This window comes from Nyctibius grandis, chromosome 2 (genome assembly GCF_013368605.1).
Source record: "Nyctibius grandis isolate bNycGra1 chromosome 2, bNycGra1.pri, whole genome shotgun sequence".
NCBI classification, from domain to species: Eukaryota; Metazoa; Chordata; class Aves; order Nyctibiiformes; family Nyctibiidae; genus Nyctibius; species Nyctibius grandis.
Window position 1 is genome coordinate 94,961,025 of NC_090659.1, and position 18,459 is coordinate 94,979,483.

Below are 18,459 nucleotides of genomic sequence, written 5' to 3' on the forward strand. Positions count from 1 at the left end.
CTAACTTAAATAACTTGTTTTGTATGTACCATGCATTTGTACTCCCCGCCCCACCCCCCCCTCCGAAAATTTGATTCTCAGTAGTTTTTAGCTGCTAAGACTCAGTCCTTTCAACTAGATGTTATGTTTACTTTGATTTTTGGTACTTTTGCTAAATAGGAAAATCTAGTATGTATACATCTAAGCCACTGCATAACAGAACACACAGTTAAAACTTTGTGGTTTGCTAAATTGCTTGTAATAGGTGAATTCTGCCTAAAATGGCATTATGGTTATCCAGCATTGAGAAAATACTCCTGAACAGTATACAGTTTGGAGCACTGATGTAAAGACAAAGATGAGGATGCATCTTATACCCAGAATCTGATTTTATGCTAAGTGAAGTGGGCAGAGCTGTTGTCTTACCTATTTCTTAGATGTAACACATTGGTTCCATTTAATCCTTTAACAGACTAGCAAACAACCCAGAAAAAGAAGTGGTCATTGCTTCTGTTCATTCTTACTTACCTATGTCTGGAAACAATCACCCACCTCCACAACTAACTTCACAGTTAGTGAATCACATGATATAGCCATGTAAGAGTTTTGGGTAGACTGTACATTACACTTTCCATGACTATTAATTATCTCTATTTGTATTTCCTTCCAAGAAAAAAATGTCCTTATAAGTGAGAAGACAAAAGAGACTAGTGAGCTGTGGCTGTGTCATAGAATGTGTTAAGGGAGGGGCATTTAGGGAAGAAAATACTAATCCCAAGGTACAAAGCATTAAGAAACTGCATTTTGCAATATTGTGTATGATTCTGATCACACATGTTTAAGAAAAAACAATGTGAACTAGAAGAGGGGTAGGCAAGGTTAACTAGGATGATTGGGAGAGGCCAGGTGTATTGGGATTAACATGAATTAATGAGGAAATAGAGTTATCTATAAAGACATTGGGGATAAACACCAAAGAGGAAAACATTATACTGAATAAAGGTTAAAATATGTATGTATATGAATAACTTTTAGACTGCAAAATAGAGGTGAAATTTTAATAACTCTGAAAGTACTTCCAAAAGGAACAGCTGAGATGATAAAACCAAATTCTCCATTTCTCTTTTAAAACAAAAAACCACTGCCCCATATTATGTGTCCTTTTCATTTCTACATCCTTACAGGACTTGTACATATGTTGGTCATATGTGGCAGCATTACTGACAGCAGTATTTGAAAGATTGTCTAAGCAAATGAGGAAGGACTTGATTTATCAGATACTTCCTGCGAGGAATCTACAAAATGGAAAAGTGGAAAGAATTGTGGTCTGTGCTTCAGGAAGCCTCGTTGCAGGGCAGAAACCTGTAACTGCCATGAGCAACAGTTCACTTTAGTTTTCTGATTTGATCAGAGGGTTACTTAAGAGAAAAGTAGCTGTCATAAAATGACTCCTTACGCAAAACAGAAGAAGGAAAGGAAAGCCGAGGGAAGTGCCTTTGGAAAGATGAAAGAACATTGTAGCTGAGGCAGGAAATGCAGCTACTGAAGTAAACAAATCAGCAGGTTCAAAGAACTGAAAAAATTATAGATGACAAGAATAAAGAATTGGTGAGCACTTTGAACTGAAAGAGGCTGAACCTGCAGCGTGCCCCAAAGCATGTCATCTCCAGGGTCCCAGGATGCTTAACCAAAGTATTGGTGAAGCCATGTGAATGGACACTCTATGTAACTGCCTCAGGGTCTGCCCAGTTACGTGTGTACCTGATAAAGCTCAGCTGAAAAGGACAGACTTTCAGTTCCTGACTGCTCAGCTGCTTCTAATATTGACTTGGCATTTTGCAAAGGGGAAAATGAAGTACAAACTTCAGAAACTCAATCAGAATTCAACCACCTACTGGGATAAAATGTGCTGAGTATTGAAGTTACACAATAAGTCATCTAAGATTTAAGTTTGCAAAATGAAACATAAAGTTACATCAAAGCTGAGTTTATTTATGACAAATCTTTCATTATATATTACAATAATTACAAACTTCTTTTTTACACTTTATTGCCGTATTTTTGTTCTCGGCACACAGATGATGAAGAACATGGATTTAGGCAGTAACAAAGATATTAAAATTACAAATTTCATGTCTCATTTCTGTGCCATAGAAAAGGCTAAGAACAAAACAGTAAAGTTACTAACAAACATACAAGGGGATTCCCCTTACACCTTTTTTCCCAGGAACTTTTGTCATCTAATGTATAGTATATATACACACACACCCCTCTCTTGCGAACATACACATTCACACATTTACATAATCACTGGAAATTTGACATCTCCTCCAGCAGAAAGCTCCCAGTAATTTTACTTGAACACCTAGCGGAAAAAAAAACCATTCTGAAGTCCATGGTTTTAAATTAGTCACCCTATTTCTGAGCCAGCTGTTATCTTCTCCCAACACAGGGCCGCCAGCGTAACAAAAGGGTAGTGCAGTTTGTGATGAGCAGCATCCAACCTACCTTCACCACAGGAAAGGTCTACTAGGGATACTGTCCCTCTCGTACCTAGTCTGAGTCACTGCTGCTGCTCGAAGAGTCTGTTGACATAACTTCTACGTCATCTTCATTCTCTTTATTGTGTCCTGGAGGCTCCAACATGAAGTCATTACTATGATTGGGAGGTAGCATGTTCATTGACATATCACTTGACTGCCAAGGATACTGAGGAGCAAGCACATCTGGAAAAAAGGGGCATAATCAATCAAACTATCAGCTTTGTATATCGACAAATTCAACAAGAGAGCTCAAGCAGAACTCCAATTTAACATGAAAACAAATCTTAAAATCCTGCCTGAATTTTGGACAGATGAAACCCTCCAGTAACAGCTGGAAAACATCTCACGATGGAGCTATTCTATCACTGTAAAAGCCTACTCTGCCAGAGAGGCCCATTTATGCAGGTGGCTCTTGATCTCATCACTCCACTTCAAAACAGTATATATTCATACAGAGCTTTTCACCTTCAAAGGACAGTTTGAACTGACTTAACATTCACAACCATAGTAATGAAAATGGTCACCCTCTGTCAGTATGCAAAAATAGATTAAAACATCAGATCAAAAAAAAGCTTAAGGTAGACCATAGAAATTCAGAATAAAAGGTTTTATCCAAATTTAGCTGAAACACCTTGGTTATTGTTTTTCCAACAGCAAATATGGTGCATCAAGTGCAAAGGAGGAGAGTGTCCTACTACAAAACCAGGGCCACAGACAGAGAGACCTGAGAGGTGGGAAGGCCCCACTGTGCCCCAGCCACGCCAGCCTCAGTTGCCTCTGACTTCTCAGCTCTCACTGTTTCTTCTCTTCTCCTCCTACTTCCAAAGCCATCCTATACCATACTCCCTGCCAACCTACCCTTCTCCCCACTACATTTCCTGGTCTCTCCCTTCCTTGCCCCCAAAACGGCTCCCACTTCAAAGCTGCAGTACACATCTATATGCCATTTCTGCTCCCTTCCTTTTAATTTATGCTCCTACTGCTGTGCTTCAGTTCTTCTACACTTATTTCAGGCACTGTGGCCAAGTCTAGCCCATAGAAGAAACCATCTATCTCCCACTTACAGCAAGAATTAAAAATAATTAGGCAGAGTCAGAAGTGAACACAAGCCCACCCACGTGAGACTCTGAGTACAGAAAGAGAGGGCACTGTGTAAGCAGGGGGTCATATATGGTAGGCTTACTCTCACTCAGGTGCTGCCTAACTCAGAAGCACACAGACTCCACACACGTAGTAGCTTCTGATCTTTTAAGTCTGTAGGCATCTGAGATTCCACATATGAACTACAGCCACAGTCCCCTAATACTAGATGCATTACCTAGCTGTACAAATCTGACCCACCAGCAGATGCAAGGATGTAATGCAGCCTTTATGCCAGTTCTGTGCCCGCTTTAGGAAGACCAACAATAATACCAGGTTGGTGTCATCCCAGCTGTGGTGAAGTTAACCAAGTTTACTATTTCTCCAATGGAGTCGCAATACAGGTTTTTTTAATACATTCAGCATAATTTTTGAAAACAAGCTTTCTGTAACACCTGCAAGTGGCTTAACAGATAGGTAGGAACTGTTACAGATCTCCTATGAATCCAAACTAAGAATTTTTCCACAATTTAGTCTAACTATGGTAGATTAATGCTGCACAGGTACAGAACCACTGAATTCTTGATTCCGTTACTGTAATTTACTGCTAAATTCTATTTTACCATGAATGAATGAATCCCACTAAAGTCAATGGAAGTGCCCATTTCACTGAGCAATTAAGGGATTCAAGCTCGATTCCTACACTCAAGGTACTACCTCACCAGCTGTCCTTTGCAATGTCTTTTCAATCCAGAACTTCTAAGCAAACCATCTTGCTACACAGAGCGTAGACTTAAAGGAATGTAGGGGATGACAATATACCTCTTTTTTTCCAAACACAGCTTTCACAATTCCATACTTCCTGTGATCGCTGTTAAGAAAAGTTTGCTTTGAAAATGCTTCTTTCTAATTTGATATCACTTAATTTACAGCAGTTTGAAATACGTGAATTGAACTAAGTGAATTTTGTTTATATTGACTTAGTCGTAGTGTCTACAGTATGATTTAGCATGAAATAAAATTATGCCATTTCTAACCGTTAACTTATTTACTAGATCTTCACTGCTATGAACAACATTAGCCATAATTTTAATTATTTTAACTCTGATTTGCCTTTGCTAAGGGAAACATATAATTGCTATGACTGTACAAGGAATAAAGAAAAACAAAACAAAACTGAGCTTCTCTTGCCTGGCAGTCTGCCCGCTGCAAGCGCATCCCCTGGTAAGTGTCCATTAACTCCATTGGTGGATGGGTTGTTCATCTGACCCAAGAGACCACTTCTCATTTCCAGATCTGTAGGATATGGCCTACGTGGGTCCCCTTTAAAAAAACAAAACAAAGCAAAGCAAAAAAAAGAGATGTTTTTAAATATTTGACAGTTGTCTTTCAGACATTAACTTTTTCTTCAGTGCCTAGTTTCCTGACCAAAAAAACCCACACTGTGATTGTTTGCATCAGCAATGAGCATCACACCTGTTTTGTTAAAATCCAAGTCTATCTTTCACTTAGACTTTCAAACTTGGCAGAAAAAGCACATTTAAAAAAACAAAACCAAAAAATGTTTAGAAGGTATCTCTGCTCTCCCTGGTACTTCACAGCAAAACAGCAAGGAAAAAACACACTCTCATTTTGGACAAGGAAGATAGCTCCCAAAATAGAAACCTGACATAATGAAAGCCCCACTTCTGACTCCACTGATTACTAACACCTCCTGTAAAGAATATTATAAGGGGCAGAAGAGAACACAACCAAGCACATGGAAAAGTCTTTAACATACTTGGTTCTAACTTATAATTGGGGCCAACATTAAGGGGAAAGAAGCAAACAAAGGAGAGCAGAGGAGGCCAGTCAGTAATGGAAGCATGCACTTTCATAGCATTTTGAAGATGTACGTAGTCTATAGGACTTTGCATATCCATTTTTGTTGAAAATATTAGATATAACAGCTGAAAACAATGTTACTCTAATAAACTACAGTGTTTTTCACTATCTGAAAGCATTATAAGACCAGATACTGACCATGCTTTATTACAAAAAAAAAAAAAAATCTACCTTCATAAACATAATAGTTACCTGGCACCCATGTCAGAGGGGCACAAACAGCATTGCTAGCACTGATCCTATGGGCATATTTAATTATTTCTTCAGAGGAAACAGCACCTGGAAGAAGGGAAGGCAAATTACTATATTCTCAAGAAACTGCATCATTCAATTGTTTCAGAACATTGGACACTAATATCGAAAAGACTGGGAATGCCATTTTGTCAGACATTAAGAGCATGCTTCAAATGCAATGACTGCTTAGAGGATTCTTAGATTATGCAAGGACGAGCTTCGCAGTGAACTAATTTTACAGCCACGAGTTCAGTATGCTTTCAATGTCAACAGTTCTTCAACCTTGTGAAAAACACAAACCAGCCTTTTAAGCAGTGTACTTGACAAGCACAATTTGTAAGAAAACTTCAGCACCTGCTTTATTACGGAATTTTCTGTAGTAAGGAATTTTTTTTGTTCAGCAATTTTAGAGCACACATGTAGCAGCCCTTCTAAATATCTGCCTGTATTACAGTAACAGAACCTTTATGAAATTCCTTGATTTTACAGATTAAAGAGGTATAACAAAATGATAAAAGACACTGTAAAAAAAAAAAAACAAACACCAAGAAAATACCTCCTACAAAAAAAAGTCAGTTTAGCTCGGTAAATGCCACAGAGTAGCAGGAATTGCTACAAAGGCAAACCAGTATCACCAGCTAGTCAGTCTGTCAAATACAAGGAAGGTGCACACAAATCTTCTCTCCCTTTCCTCAGCAGACCTACTGAGGCAATTTCACGAGGCACTTAGTAATCAGATATACTATTATCAGTCCAAGAGGAGTGTTGAGACACTTGAATACAAGTTTAATATTAAGATATCTTTGCCACGAAGAATAATTCATTCCTGCCTTTATTCTGAGAAAATGGTCATAGGTTCATAATGAAATGAAAATTTGTTTACACATAAAGCATTTAAAATCTGTGATGGTAGCATTAAAAAAAAATAATAACCCTAACTTGAGCTCACTAGCAACTTTCCTTACAACTGCACTTACACAGTATGTACAATCATGGATACTCACCTTTTCTTGCCTTTTCAATTGATTTCAGCTTTTCCTTTGCTTGATAAACAGCTGTTGCCTAGTTGTAAAAAAAACCCACAAACTGAACCAAACCTTCAATGCATCTCTAATTTGTAAACTTCTACACAAAGTTGGCTCTGTGAGTAAACTCTTGCATTTAATTGCTTTTAAGAGAGAAACTATTCAGTGAACATTTGCAAAATACACAGAAATAAAGTAGGTTTGGAAGAAAATTAGCATTATAAAACAAAACTGAATACCATAACTAAACAGTATCTGATTACTGAAAAAAAAAGTCAAACCACTAAGATCTTATGAAGTTTTAAGTATTTAAATCTTCTCAAACTAACAGAACACCACTTTCTCCAGAACCACCTTTTTCACAAGTGGATGCTCAAAAGCAAACACATTATGAACTTACCAGTATGTGCTCTGCTTCTTTTAGTTGCTTCTGCAGCTGCTGAATATCATTATCCCTCTTTTCTACTACCTTTTCTAAAAGCTGCATTTCATGATGGATTTTCCCCTGATCAACTGCCAACTTCATTAGCTCTTGAAACTCTCCATCTCTCTGAATCAGCAGTTCCAGGATCTATTGAACAAGAGTTTTGTAGAACCTTTAATTTAGCTAGAGTAACAACATACCCTCAATCGTGCTGCAAAGAAGAGCAACAGACATCGACAGGAGTATTTCTGTTTGCAGGAAAAATGAAACAAAATTTCTTCCTCTGTTTGCAGAAACAGCCTATGAAGCACACAACAAACAAAGAAAGAAAGAACAACATGAGGACCAAGAATGCCTTTGTAGTGGGGCCAAGACCTCATCATCACCATTAGCCTGAGTATAGGCAAGGAGAAAAGGAAGCAAGCAAGGAAGCAAGCAAGGATTCAAAAAAATTAGAAGTAAAGCATTGTGCTTACCCAAAGAAATGCAGTTTAGAAAGTCAGCTTACCTGGCTCTCCTCTCCTGGTTGTGGAAGCTTCTGGTTTCTTGAAATTGCCAAAATTTCAATTAGTTCCCTGAAAGGAAAACTCTGTGTTTGCGCAATTTTCTAGAGCATTATTTGTAGATCACATCAACTGATATCATTACAAAAGTATTCATGGACTTGAGTATTTTATAGTTTTATAGTACAGTGTTGGCAGAGATTTCTCAACTACAAGTAATTCTGTGAATAGTCTCATGTGTATTTGTATTCATGAAATGTGCTAAGTTCCTGCCAAACTACATAAAAGATAAGCAGAAGCTGAGAGAAAAAACAGCACAATGAAACACATTCATACCCTACTTCTACTGCCTTTGTTTGTTGCAAGAGGGCATGAAGTTGTCTTCCCTACTTTACTTCTCTACTTTTTCTCCATTTTTTTCCCCACAGAGCAAGTTTTACACTTGGGTTTAGAGCAATTAAGTCTATGCTTTCAAACACCTGAAGAGTTTTCAGTGAAACTACTTTTGCAACAACAAGTATTTCCACAATGGTATGTTAGTTGTATATCAAACACACAAAAATACCAAAAACTAATTATAATCTGGTACTAGGTTAAAAGTCTTCTCAAACAAACTACGTGATCATGCTTCCAGGTACCCATTTACTCTGCCACCATTCTGAAAAGCCATCAAGAACCTCAGAGGGGACTTGCGAAACAACAAGACCACGAGGCAAAAAGGCATTTTCTGAAAATTCAGCAAACTTATTTGGCTTCTAAGGCTATGGATAGCAGTTCAACGCAATGCATGAGCAACTGTCTATCTGAAGATACCATCCTTGGAACAGCCCTGATTCTTTGCTGGTCCAGTGCAAGCACTTCAGTGGGATGTATGACTAACACAGCAGTGGGGCCAGAACCTTAAAATGGAAACAGGTACTTTTCAAAATGTCTGAAAAAGCCCCTCACCAGTAAAGCTCTAAATAGCATCTCTGTCTATGTCTCTAGGTCACTCCTGAACACTGAAATGATCTAAAACAATTAGAGAATAAAGAAACTTGTCATTATTACTAAAGCTTTATTCTACCTGACCGACACTGAGCAGTAGCAAATAAAATCTGTTGTAAGTAGGTCAACTGCCACCATCAAGGCTGATGTCATGGAGGGTTGTAATTCTGTCCTGTGTTAGCCGTATAATGCACAGATGCAGATTCAAAAGTATATGATGGCTACAGATTAGACATGTTGCTTAAATTCTGCCACTACCACTAAACCAGTATCATGACTGTGAGCGGCTTAGCTCCACGGTGCTGCAACACTTTCCTGATCAACAGGAAGATTCACTAAACGCTGCTGACGGTTGCTCTGGATTCATTATGGTAGAATATTAGTCCCAAGATTAAAAAAAAAAAAAGTTTAGATAAAGAGCCAGTCTTTTTTTTTCCCCAAAACCACATGTTCTCCAGCAACCCATATGTCACAATAAAATCTAAAACTGAAGATAAAACCTAACCATAAACAAGAGCAATTGACCAATACATTTTCCTTGTCCTACCTGTGGTAACCACACAGAGTGAGCCAGCCACATAGATAGTATGGGTTATTCCCTCTGAAAAAGTTTTCCTAAGCTTCTGTTCTCCTCGAGAGGAGGAAAATAATTAGGAACCAGTTTAACCGCACTGCCAGCTGTGCCTCCACAACATTGTGGACAACTTGGACGAGGGGTATCAGCCCAGCCTCAAGAGCATGGACTAAGTGAGCGTTTATATCACTCCAAAGATGAGCTCTGCAACCTACTTTGAGTGAGTTTAACACTAATACAGGCAATGACCAGAACGGCTTAAGTCATGCAATACCATCTACAAATTTCTGACATAAGCATGATTTTTAGTGACTAATAAAAAGCCTAAAATCCGTGTGTCTCTGTGTGTGTGTGCGCATTTCACGGGAAATGCAGGTGTCACCCAAGAAAGAAAGGCAAGTGAAGAATAAGGAAGCTCTCCTCCTGCTCTGGAAATAGGAAATACAGCGCCGCCGATGCCCTCCTGCCCGGGTGAGGGCTGTGGAGCGGGGCGCAGGACCGGACCAAGCCCCCGGCGCGGCACCGACCCCTCTCCCGCAGGAGTCGGCCTGGGGACGGCAGGGGAGCAGGAAAACGCGGATACCCGGGCCGGGCCGGGCCGGGCCGGGCCCTCCTCCCGCCCCGCAGCCCAGCGAGGGGGCGGCTCAGGCCGATCCCCTCCCAGTCCAACCCCAGGCGCACCCGCTCCTCTCGCCGCGCCCGTACAGCGTCGAGCACCCTCGCCCACCCCCGGCGCCCCGCCGCCGCCCGGGGACGTCCCATCCGGGCACCGAGCGCGAGAGGAAGATCGCGGTACCTGGCCAAGAGCTCGAGATCCTCCAGCGCCGCCAGGAGCCGGTCCCGGGTGCTGCTCCGCTCCCCACCTACCCCGGTCGCCGCCGCCATGATGATCCCGAGCGCGGACCCGAGGGAGAACCACCCCCCGGGGCGGCGGCGCCAGCGCCAGGCCCGCGCGGGCGGACGGCAGCGCCCCTGGCGGCGGAGGTGCGCGCTGCAGCCGCTCGGCGGCGGGCGCATGCGCAGGGCGATGCGGCGGCCGGGAGGGCGGGAAGGGGGTAGCGGCTCCCGTGAGGCGCGGAGGGGGCGGGTGGGGCCGGGGAAGGACGGGCTGGGCGGGCGGCGAGGGAACGAGCGGTGCTAGTGGCAGAGAGCTGTGGGTGTGAGGGGAAAGGAGGTCACATCTGCCTCGGCGAGGCCAGATGCGTGTTTGTAAAGGCCCTCTCCTGGAGCGGGGTCGTTACACAAGGATCTGCGCTCGTTGCTCTTTTGAATGCATCTCCAGTTCCCGGATTTCCACAGAAGAGCCTCTAAATGAGATTCAGATGTACGCTAAAGATACGGAAAACAAACTGCAGAGAAAGGGCTTGCGACTGAATTATGTCTTAAGTTTTTTCAACTCAACTTTTGAGAGTCCTGATGTCCAAAAACCCCTTAGCTGCGTTTTACCCGATGGAGGATGAAGTGGTGCTTTACTAATGGCTGAAGAAAGTTAAGTGTCTGATACTGAACATGTAACAAAACCCCAAGCTTTAAATCGGACAGAGCCAAGAGCTCCTTTTACCTGGGCTGCCTGTCCCGTAAGTGACAGGAGCAAGCAGTGACCTGCCTGACCTGCCGATGCTGCCTGTGCAGACCCATCTAGCCATGGAGCTAAAGGCAGCTTTGCATCCATTACAGAGGTCTGCGCACAGTGATCGGGGCAGGTAACATGCAAATCCTGCCCCCGATCCCGCCAGCAGTTGAGCTATAATTGAAAAATACTGTTTGGGTTTTTTTTTTTAATGTTGCTTATATGGGCTGGTGCTGTAAACAGGCGTCTAGCCTTGGGTGGGGTCACAGTGAAGCCAGTGGAATTTTTTATATTCATTAAAGTTTCAGTAATGTGAAGAAACTAAGAGCAAAGCCAGGGTGGAGGGCAAATGAGGGAACATGGAGTGAAAGCTAGTCTGGGGCCAGGGTTTATAACTGGGGCAAGCACTTCCACAGAGGAGCAGGGAGTCCCCAGACCCCACATGCTTCTGCTGTCAGCAGGCCCCTTGCAAAACCTGCCAGCAAACAGTGATTCTCTTCTCTCCTGATTAGAGAAAGCACCAGATGAATGATAACATCCCTGACTGTTCTGGTTTACTCTGATTATCTTTTTACCTTCCGCAATAAGTATGTCCCTGAGAAATTTACACTGATTAAAAAAAAAAAAAAAGGCAAGAAACTCATTAGTGATTCTTTGAATTGTGGTTTAAATAAGCAATTCAGCATTATGAGATTTGTGATAAAGCAATGAGATTAGGCAACCCTGAGAAGAATATAACTCTGCCAACAGGAGTTATTTAAAATTCATTTACAACATACAACAACCCTCAACGTTCTGATTGTAGAATACTTTGGGAATTCTCTTTAAACTACATAGCAGATAAAATCTCATTAAATAGTTCTGCCCTTTAAATAACTTTGCTTGCTCCCCGCCCCCCACACACATACACATATTTACCTGATTTTGTTCAAGGCAAGATGCAATCAGTGATGCTGTCTGGTTGTGCATCCACTTCACTGATTTGTTACTGTATGTATAGGTGCATAAACAGAAAGAAATAGCAACTTTGAAAACAAAGCAATCCTTCCGCTAAATCATTTTCTTCCTCATATTCATTTTGACATCTGAATTATTTAGACCTGAAATACTTCTGATATATTTCAGGGCCATAATACTAGTTTCACTAGAGCTAAAAGCTTGTGGCATTAAGAGGACACCCAAACTGACAGGACAAGGAGTGAGTAGCTGTTATAGGAGGTTTCTGTAGGCTGATCTTTCCCTCTCCTTGTGCCCAGGAGCCCGTTCCCTCCCTTCCTTTTGACAACAGTACTTCTCCCACCCAACCAGGCCAATACCACCAGTCTTTCACTGGAGCAGCCGCCCTGCTCTCCCCACTTCTCAAATGGCTGCCCCTCTTCCAGGCAACATGGACATCTATCAAGCTCAACATCACCCAACAATATGTGCTTGCAGCCCAGAAAGCCAACTGTATCCTGGGCTGCATCAAAAGCAGCGTGGCCAGCAGGTCGAGGGAGGCGATTCTCCCCTCTACTCCGCTTTCCCGCCTGGAGTACTGCGTTCAGCTCTGGGGACCCCAACATAAGAAGCACATGGAGCTGTTGGAGCGAGTCCAGAGGAGGGCCACGAAGATGATCAGAGGGCTGGAGCACCTGTCCTATGAAGACAGGCTGAGAGAATTGGGGCTCTTCAGCCTGGAGAAGAGAAGGCTCCGGGGAGACCTTCCAGCAGCCTTCCAGTACCTGAAGGGGGCCTACAGGAAAGCGGGAGAGGGGCTTTTTACAAGGGCATGTAGTGATAGGACGAGGGGAACAGTTTTAAACTGAAAGAGGGTAGATTTAGATGAGATACTAGGAAGAAATTCTTGACTGTGAGGGTGGTGAGACACTGGAACAGGTTGCCTAGAGAAGTTGTGGGTGCCCCCTCCCTGAAAGTGTTCAAGGCCAGGCTGGATGGGGCTTTGAGCAACCTGGACTAGTGGAAGGTGTCCCTGCCTATGTCAGGGGGGTTGGAACTAGATGATCTTTAAGGTCCCTTCCAACCCAAACCATTCTATGATTCTATCTGCTTTCTACTGTCCAGTCCTAACCCTCTCCTTGCCCTGGGGATGCAGCAGTAGCTGGAAAGTGCAGGTCCATAGGCAGAGACTTACTTGTGCTCCTGCCTCTATGTGGGAGGACAGGGTGAGACCAGAGGCATCAGGGAATGCCTGCCTGTGCCAAGACACAGAAAGTCATTCAGACTGTGTCAGAGGGGTCGTCTCCTGCAGGACAAAGGCAAAGGCTGGGTGAAATGGGCTCGCTCCCCAAACTTGCCCCGTGGGCCCATTGCTTTAAGACTGAGTGGAGAATTTGCTGAATAGACTTCTGAAACACTTGCCTGTACGAAACAACAGAGCCTGTGTTTCCCCAGGGTTAGTTCCTCTGTTCTTCAGTGCTTTTGGTCTTCTTTCTGCTGTGTAAACTTTTTTCATAGTTGTGTTGGTTTTGAGCCAGATCTGCTTCTTTAAAGCTCATGCCTCTCCTGAACAACTAAGCATTGTTCCCCATTTTTTTTCAGTAATCTGAGAACATTTTAGGTTGCGTGGCCATGAACATATCTTTCCGTCCACAATGAGAGTATTAGACATTTCAGAGCTCTTTCATTTCAGATTGTCTTTTCAATGGCTTACTGAATGTATTATTAAGAACCTGTTAGCACAAGCAAAAATAGCTTATTTTATCCTATTCAGTTGAGTCTTGTCTCTTCCAGAATGGGCCTTTAAGTGATGATCTGGAAAGCAAACTGATTCCTGTAGACAGATCCATGAGCAGCTGAGCTGATATAATTGTTCACCAACAGTGAGAAGCTGAGATATTGCTGACTCCTTATCTCCCAACTGCAGATTTTCACCCTGCCTTAGCTCCTCCTTGGTGTTTGCCATATGCTTCCACGAACCACTTCAACTCAGTAACAAGACTAAGGAATATTTAATTTGGGGGGAGTGTTCATTTCCTTCTGGGTTAGTGAGTGAAACCTAACCTCATCATATGGAACCACGCCTTCAGAGTGGGGTTTTATTTTACAGCTAATTCAGTATGACCATGGGCTAATGCTGAAAAGTGCAGTCTTCTCCATCTCTCTCCAGCCATGTATTCCGTCTCGCTCCCTCTTACATGAGGTCCAGTTACTGTGAGACTGCAGAATGAATGAGGTGAGCAAATGAGTTTGATGGAAAACCATCGTTTTTCTGGTGGATTTGTTTTCTGTCAGATGAGCTCATTGAAGCACGTGACTTCAGGGCTAGCCATTGCTGCGTCACTAGACACAAGGGACTATGTGGCCAGGGGAGGGAAAGAGGGATGCTACTGTTATTCCTAGTTGAGTGAAATACAAGCCTAGGATTCCTCTGGTGCAAAGCCTTTTCTTCCAACATACTATTGTGATTTCTTAACTCCTGGTGTTACTACCTTACTTTTCACGAACTAGAAGATCACTCTGGAACTTGGAAGTTGAGCTGTAGAGAGCCTCACGTAAGAAGCCGAAAGCAGACAGGTGTCAGTTTCAGTCTGTATCTTTTCCAGGCCACAGTGCTTTTCAGCTGTCTTCTTATTGATACATTCCAGACACTAAACATCAAGTGTTCAGTTGGTAAGTGTCCGGTATACCACACCTTAAAATAATAATGGAAAATATTGACTACATAAGATATGTAACTCCTGAAGGCTCTCAGGTGTCTGACCACGTGTAATAAAACATTGCAAACAGTACAAATAAAAAGGCAGGAGGATAAGCAAGGAGAGCAAGTAGGAAAAAAAGGACAGAACAAATACTCATTTCCACTTCCCCTAGATAATGCAAAAATAAAATCCTTTCTGTCAAATATCAGCTAAAATAGAAATCAAACATTTTGAGCACTGCTTGGAAGGATGCCACAGCTGTACTGTGGCCTGTGGAGATGAGAATAATCACCCCTTATTTGTCAAGCTGTCTTTACACCATTAATATTTTTATATGCCTCTGACAAATCATCCATTTCTTATTGCTATTTAAAAAGAAATCTTTATTTCTCTGCTCACTTATGTTGGATAGCAATTTTAGACCGATGAGAAGAGAAAGAGGGAAAAAAAAAGGTAGTTTTGCTTAGCCGGTGTAATTCTAGAATAGGTTAAACATGAGGTAAAAATAGATAATACTATGAGCCAAAGCTTATTTTTTTTTGTGGAAGGAGTGTGAAACACTAGTACATATGGCCAAAACCAGAGTTTGGTACACCATTCCAGACTGTTGCAGCACAAAATTAGCTCTGCTTTGAGCTATATTAAACCTGAGTTACGCTGATTTCTGCTGGTGTAGATTTGGGCACAGAGCCCTCAAGACAGGAAGTCACCCAGGCAGAAAGCACTCGCGGCTTTCAGTCTACTGGAGGGCTTGTTGGGACCAGTGCTGCCTATGAAGTAGGAGGTGTTGAGTGGGAGAGAGAATCAAAACGGGCCCCGGATAGTGAGGGGAGGAAGGAGGAAAAAAAAAAATGTCCTTTGAAAAGGAAGTGCTTGTTTGACAGCTTGGCCACTAGAGATATTCACAATCCTGCCAAGTGTTCCCAGGAATAAAGGAAAATTTGGGGGCAATTAAATATGAGATCTTTTCCCTCACCAAGCTAAAAGTTAACGCTAACTACTTCATGAAATAAAACATCCAATTAGGGATAATGAGACTCCTGGGATAACCCCCCAACACATATTAATTTTGGGTCTTCATTAAGTTAAACTTGTTTATTTGGAAAAAACCTCTTATTTTCCTTGCGGCTCCTGCTGTAACCTGTTTACTAAACACTACTGGGACACCCACACAAGCTTCTGTAGAAGCCAGGCTGAAATTCAGAGTTGTTTACTTCCCCTCACAAAAAAATCCAAGGGCAGCGATGACAGCAGCAGTCCCTGCTCTCTCACATGCTGAATTCCAGTTAGGCAGAGAGGAATTGTAATTTACTTAGGATGAATCTCTTCCCACACCTCTCTCATCCTTTTATTGTGCCCCACTACCTGCTAAAGCTAAAGCCGTCATCTCTTCCCATTTAGACTAGGTCACCTGTCTTTTAACTGGGTGAGTTCATCTTCTGTCCTCCACGGTGCTGCTCAGATTTTCACCTGCTCCATAGTAATTCAACTTCCAGACAGGTTTTCAAATACCTGCTACTGACATCAGCTTCTGCCTGTGAGATTCAGAAAGAGCAGAACACCAGCCAGAAACAGGGGTAGCTGGCTTAAATTAGCTATGAGGACTGAGTTCTAGAGTGAAGATAAAAAGGAAGATTTATTTAGAAACGTACAAGAGCAAAAATGAAAAAAAAGTGGTTTCTCTCCTAGCAGTTGGAGATGGGTAGAGGTAGAACTCCGTATGAAAGATGAGTCTTGGGATAAGTGAGGCAAGCTTTTATTGGCAGCTAAGAAAACAGTATGATAGACGATTCCAAAAGCAATTACAGAATGACTTGTACTCAGCAGCCAAGCAGGATCCCATGGGAGATTCTGAAATCTAACAAACTGCTAACAGTGCTGGTTCCATGTGAAATGAGGTGAGAGTTCATAGCTGTTAAGCCTGGAAAAGACTATTATGATCAGTGGTGGTTTGTCCCATGTGAAGCAGGCCATATAATTACATGCATGGATCTCTACTTCAGGACTGTGCCATTTATTTGGACATTAACATATCACACAAAAAGGAACCTGGCTTTTCATTTAAGTGCTGGCAGGTTTATCGTGTCTATAGATGAGTTGTTCAAGAGTTAGTGGTAGGGCCAGGTGAGGAGTTATTTCCATAGTTTTGATCATCCACAAACATAGATACTGAAAGCACATTGAACTGTCATTCTTCATTAATGACTTAGGTGGATGCTTTCAGGTGGCCAAGAGAGGCCTTTAGAGAGTCACCTCATCTGCTTCCAAAATGGATGAAGCCGTTCAGCAGCATTGTCAATACAGAATTGGGAACCGCATCTCAAATTCATACCAAACCTTCCTCCAGTAGGCAAATCCTAACTACAGTTCATGTTTACTCATGTCATGTCTCTTTTTTAGCTCAAACTGCAACATAGTATTGACATGAGGTCATTAAAAGCTGTGCAGTCTTACCATGCCACCTTGTGCTAGATAGGTGGCGGTCAACGAAAATAATCTGCCAAGAGTTCATACATAATTAAAATACTTGTATCACTGATATTCAGGGCATTTTGAAATGATCCTGCATGTTTTGCTTGTTTATCTAAGCTTCTTGTGCCAGGAACTGTCTCTTGTGCCTTGTAAGGACACAGAATCTTGCTCAGATCCAAGCTGCTTTTCAGAATTTCATACGTTATATATATGGCAACGCTAGCATTGGAAAATGCTTCGTTAAGAGCCCCTTGTAGGCATGAACTTGGGCACATAACGCATATATGAAAATGCACTGTGGAATACAGAACGTGAAAAGCAACCAGCACAATCTGTCATGTTTTTACAGACCCTGAAAAGTGTCATGACAGGAGAATAATTTACATGTTGAGGTTTCTCTTAACCTCACCAAATTCCTCTCACAATCCCTCACCTGCCCTGCCCCCTGCCCAGTAAGAGATATAGCCATTGCAATAGGAGGGAAGGTGGCCAGGCTGGGATCGCTTGTCATTCGTGTCCCCAGGTGCTTCAGAAATCACACTTAGATTATCTGGTAATAAAGTTGACAATGAAAAGAATGACGTAGCAGTGAGTTACAGGACTTTGCATGTAGTGTGGCAAGGAGATCACCCCAGGGAACCCTCTTACTCAGTTGTCTGCTTCTTCCCCTTGTGTTTCTAATTCTCCCTTGTCTCTGATTTTGTTCTGGTTACTCAGGGCCTGAGTCATGCACCTTGAAATAACAGTCACCCTTATTTCCAAATTCAAGCCTCAAAGACACATGGACAATTATGGTACTTCAAGAAATTAAGGTTCAGTTTTGCCAAGGGTTGACCTTGTGAAGTGCTGAGCTTTTTTTCCCTCAGTTCAATAGCATGCCTCTCCCTGTGTTTAGCTTTAAGCTTTGGACTCGTTGCCTGCAATTAAGCACATATTTAAGCTGTTTCATAGACTGTGGCCTGAGTATACAGTGCCTGGCAAATTCCAGTCTTGCAGGACAGAATACTCGGGGACATATTTGTGCTAGGGCTGCACAAGTACATTTATTCTAGATGCTGACAAGTCTGCCAAGTGCTTCTATATACGCTGCCTTCCAAGCTGTGACATTTTGTCCTGTAAAATACAGTATAGTTCCACTGTTCCTGGAGCATTTCCACAAGCACAGAATTGCATCCAGCATGGATGCAGGCAGGATGCTTATAGAATTGTGGGCAGTTGTATGGACTAACTGAGTAGCTTCTGATATGACCACTCCACTATCACAAGAGAGTATCCTTCCACATTCACCAACAGCTCAAACCTCCTACGCAACCAGTATAGATTAGATGTTAGTGCTGGAGATGGCACTATTCTGTACTCTCCCTGCCAGCACTGACTGTACCTTTCTGTTACATGTAGCTGCAAGCAAAATCAAAGAATCTCATGGGATATGTCTAAACTCCAGAACCCAGGAGTGCCTCCACAGTAGGCCCAAGTCCAGACACATGCCTCTGGTATGTCAGGGTGAGCCTTAGGTGTGCACCAACCTATCCTTTTGCCTCAGCCA

General features: G+C 42.4%; 1 protein-coding gene across 1 annotated transcript; it reads right to left on the minus strand.

Moving 5' to 3' along the window:
• Window positions 1-1,950: 1,950 nt before the first annotated feature.
• Window positions 1,951-10,153, minus strand: MED4 (mediator complex subunit 4). The gene is made up of 7 exons (XM_068425419.1): window positions 10,030-10,153; window positions 7,678-7,744; window positions 7,146-7,316; window positions 6,725-6,782; window positions 5,679-5,765; window positions 4,794-4,925; window positions 1,951-2,705 (listed from the first exon to the last, which is right to left on the minus strand). Exons 1-7 carry the CDS (start codon window positions 10,116-10,118, stop codon window positions 2,533-2,535), a joined length of 777 nt encoding a protein of 258 aa, XP_068281520.1. The 5' UTR covers window positions 10,119-10,153; the 3' UTR covers window positions 1,951-2,532.
• Between the last annotated feature and the right edge of the window lie 8,306 nt (window positions 10,154-18,459).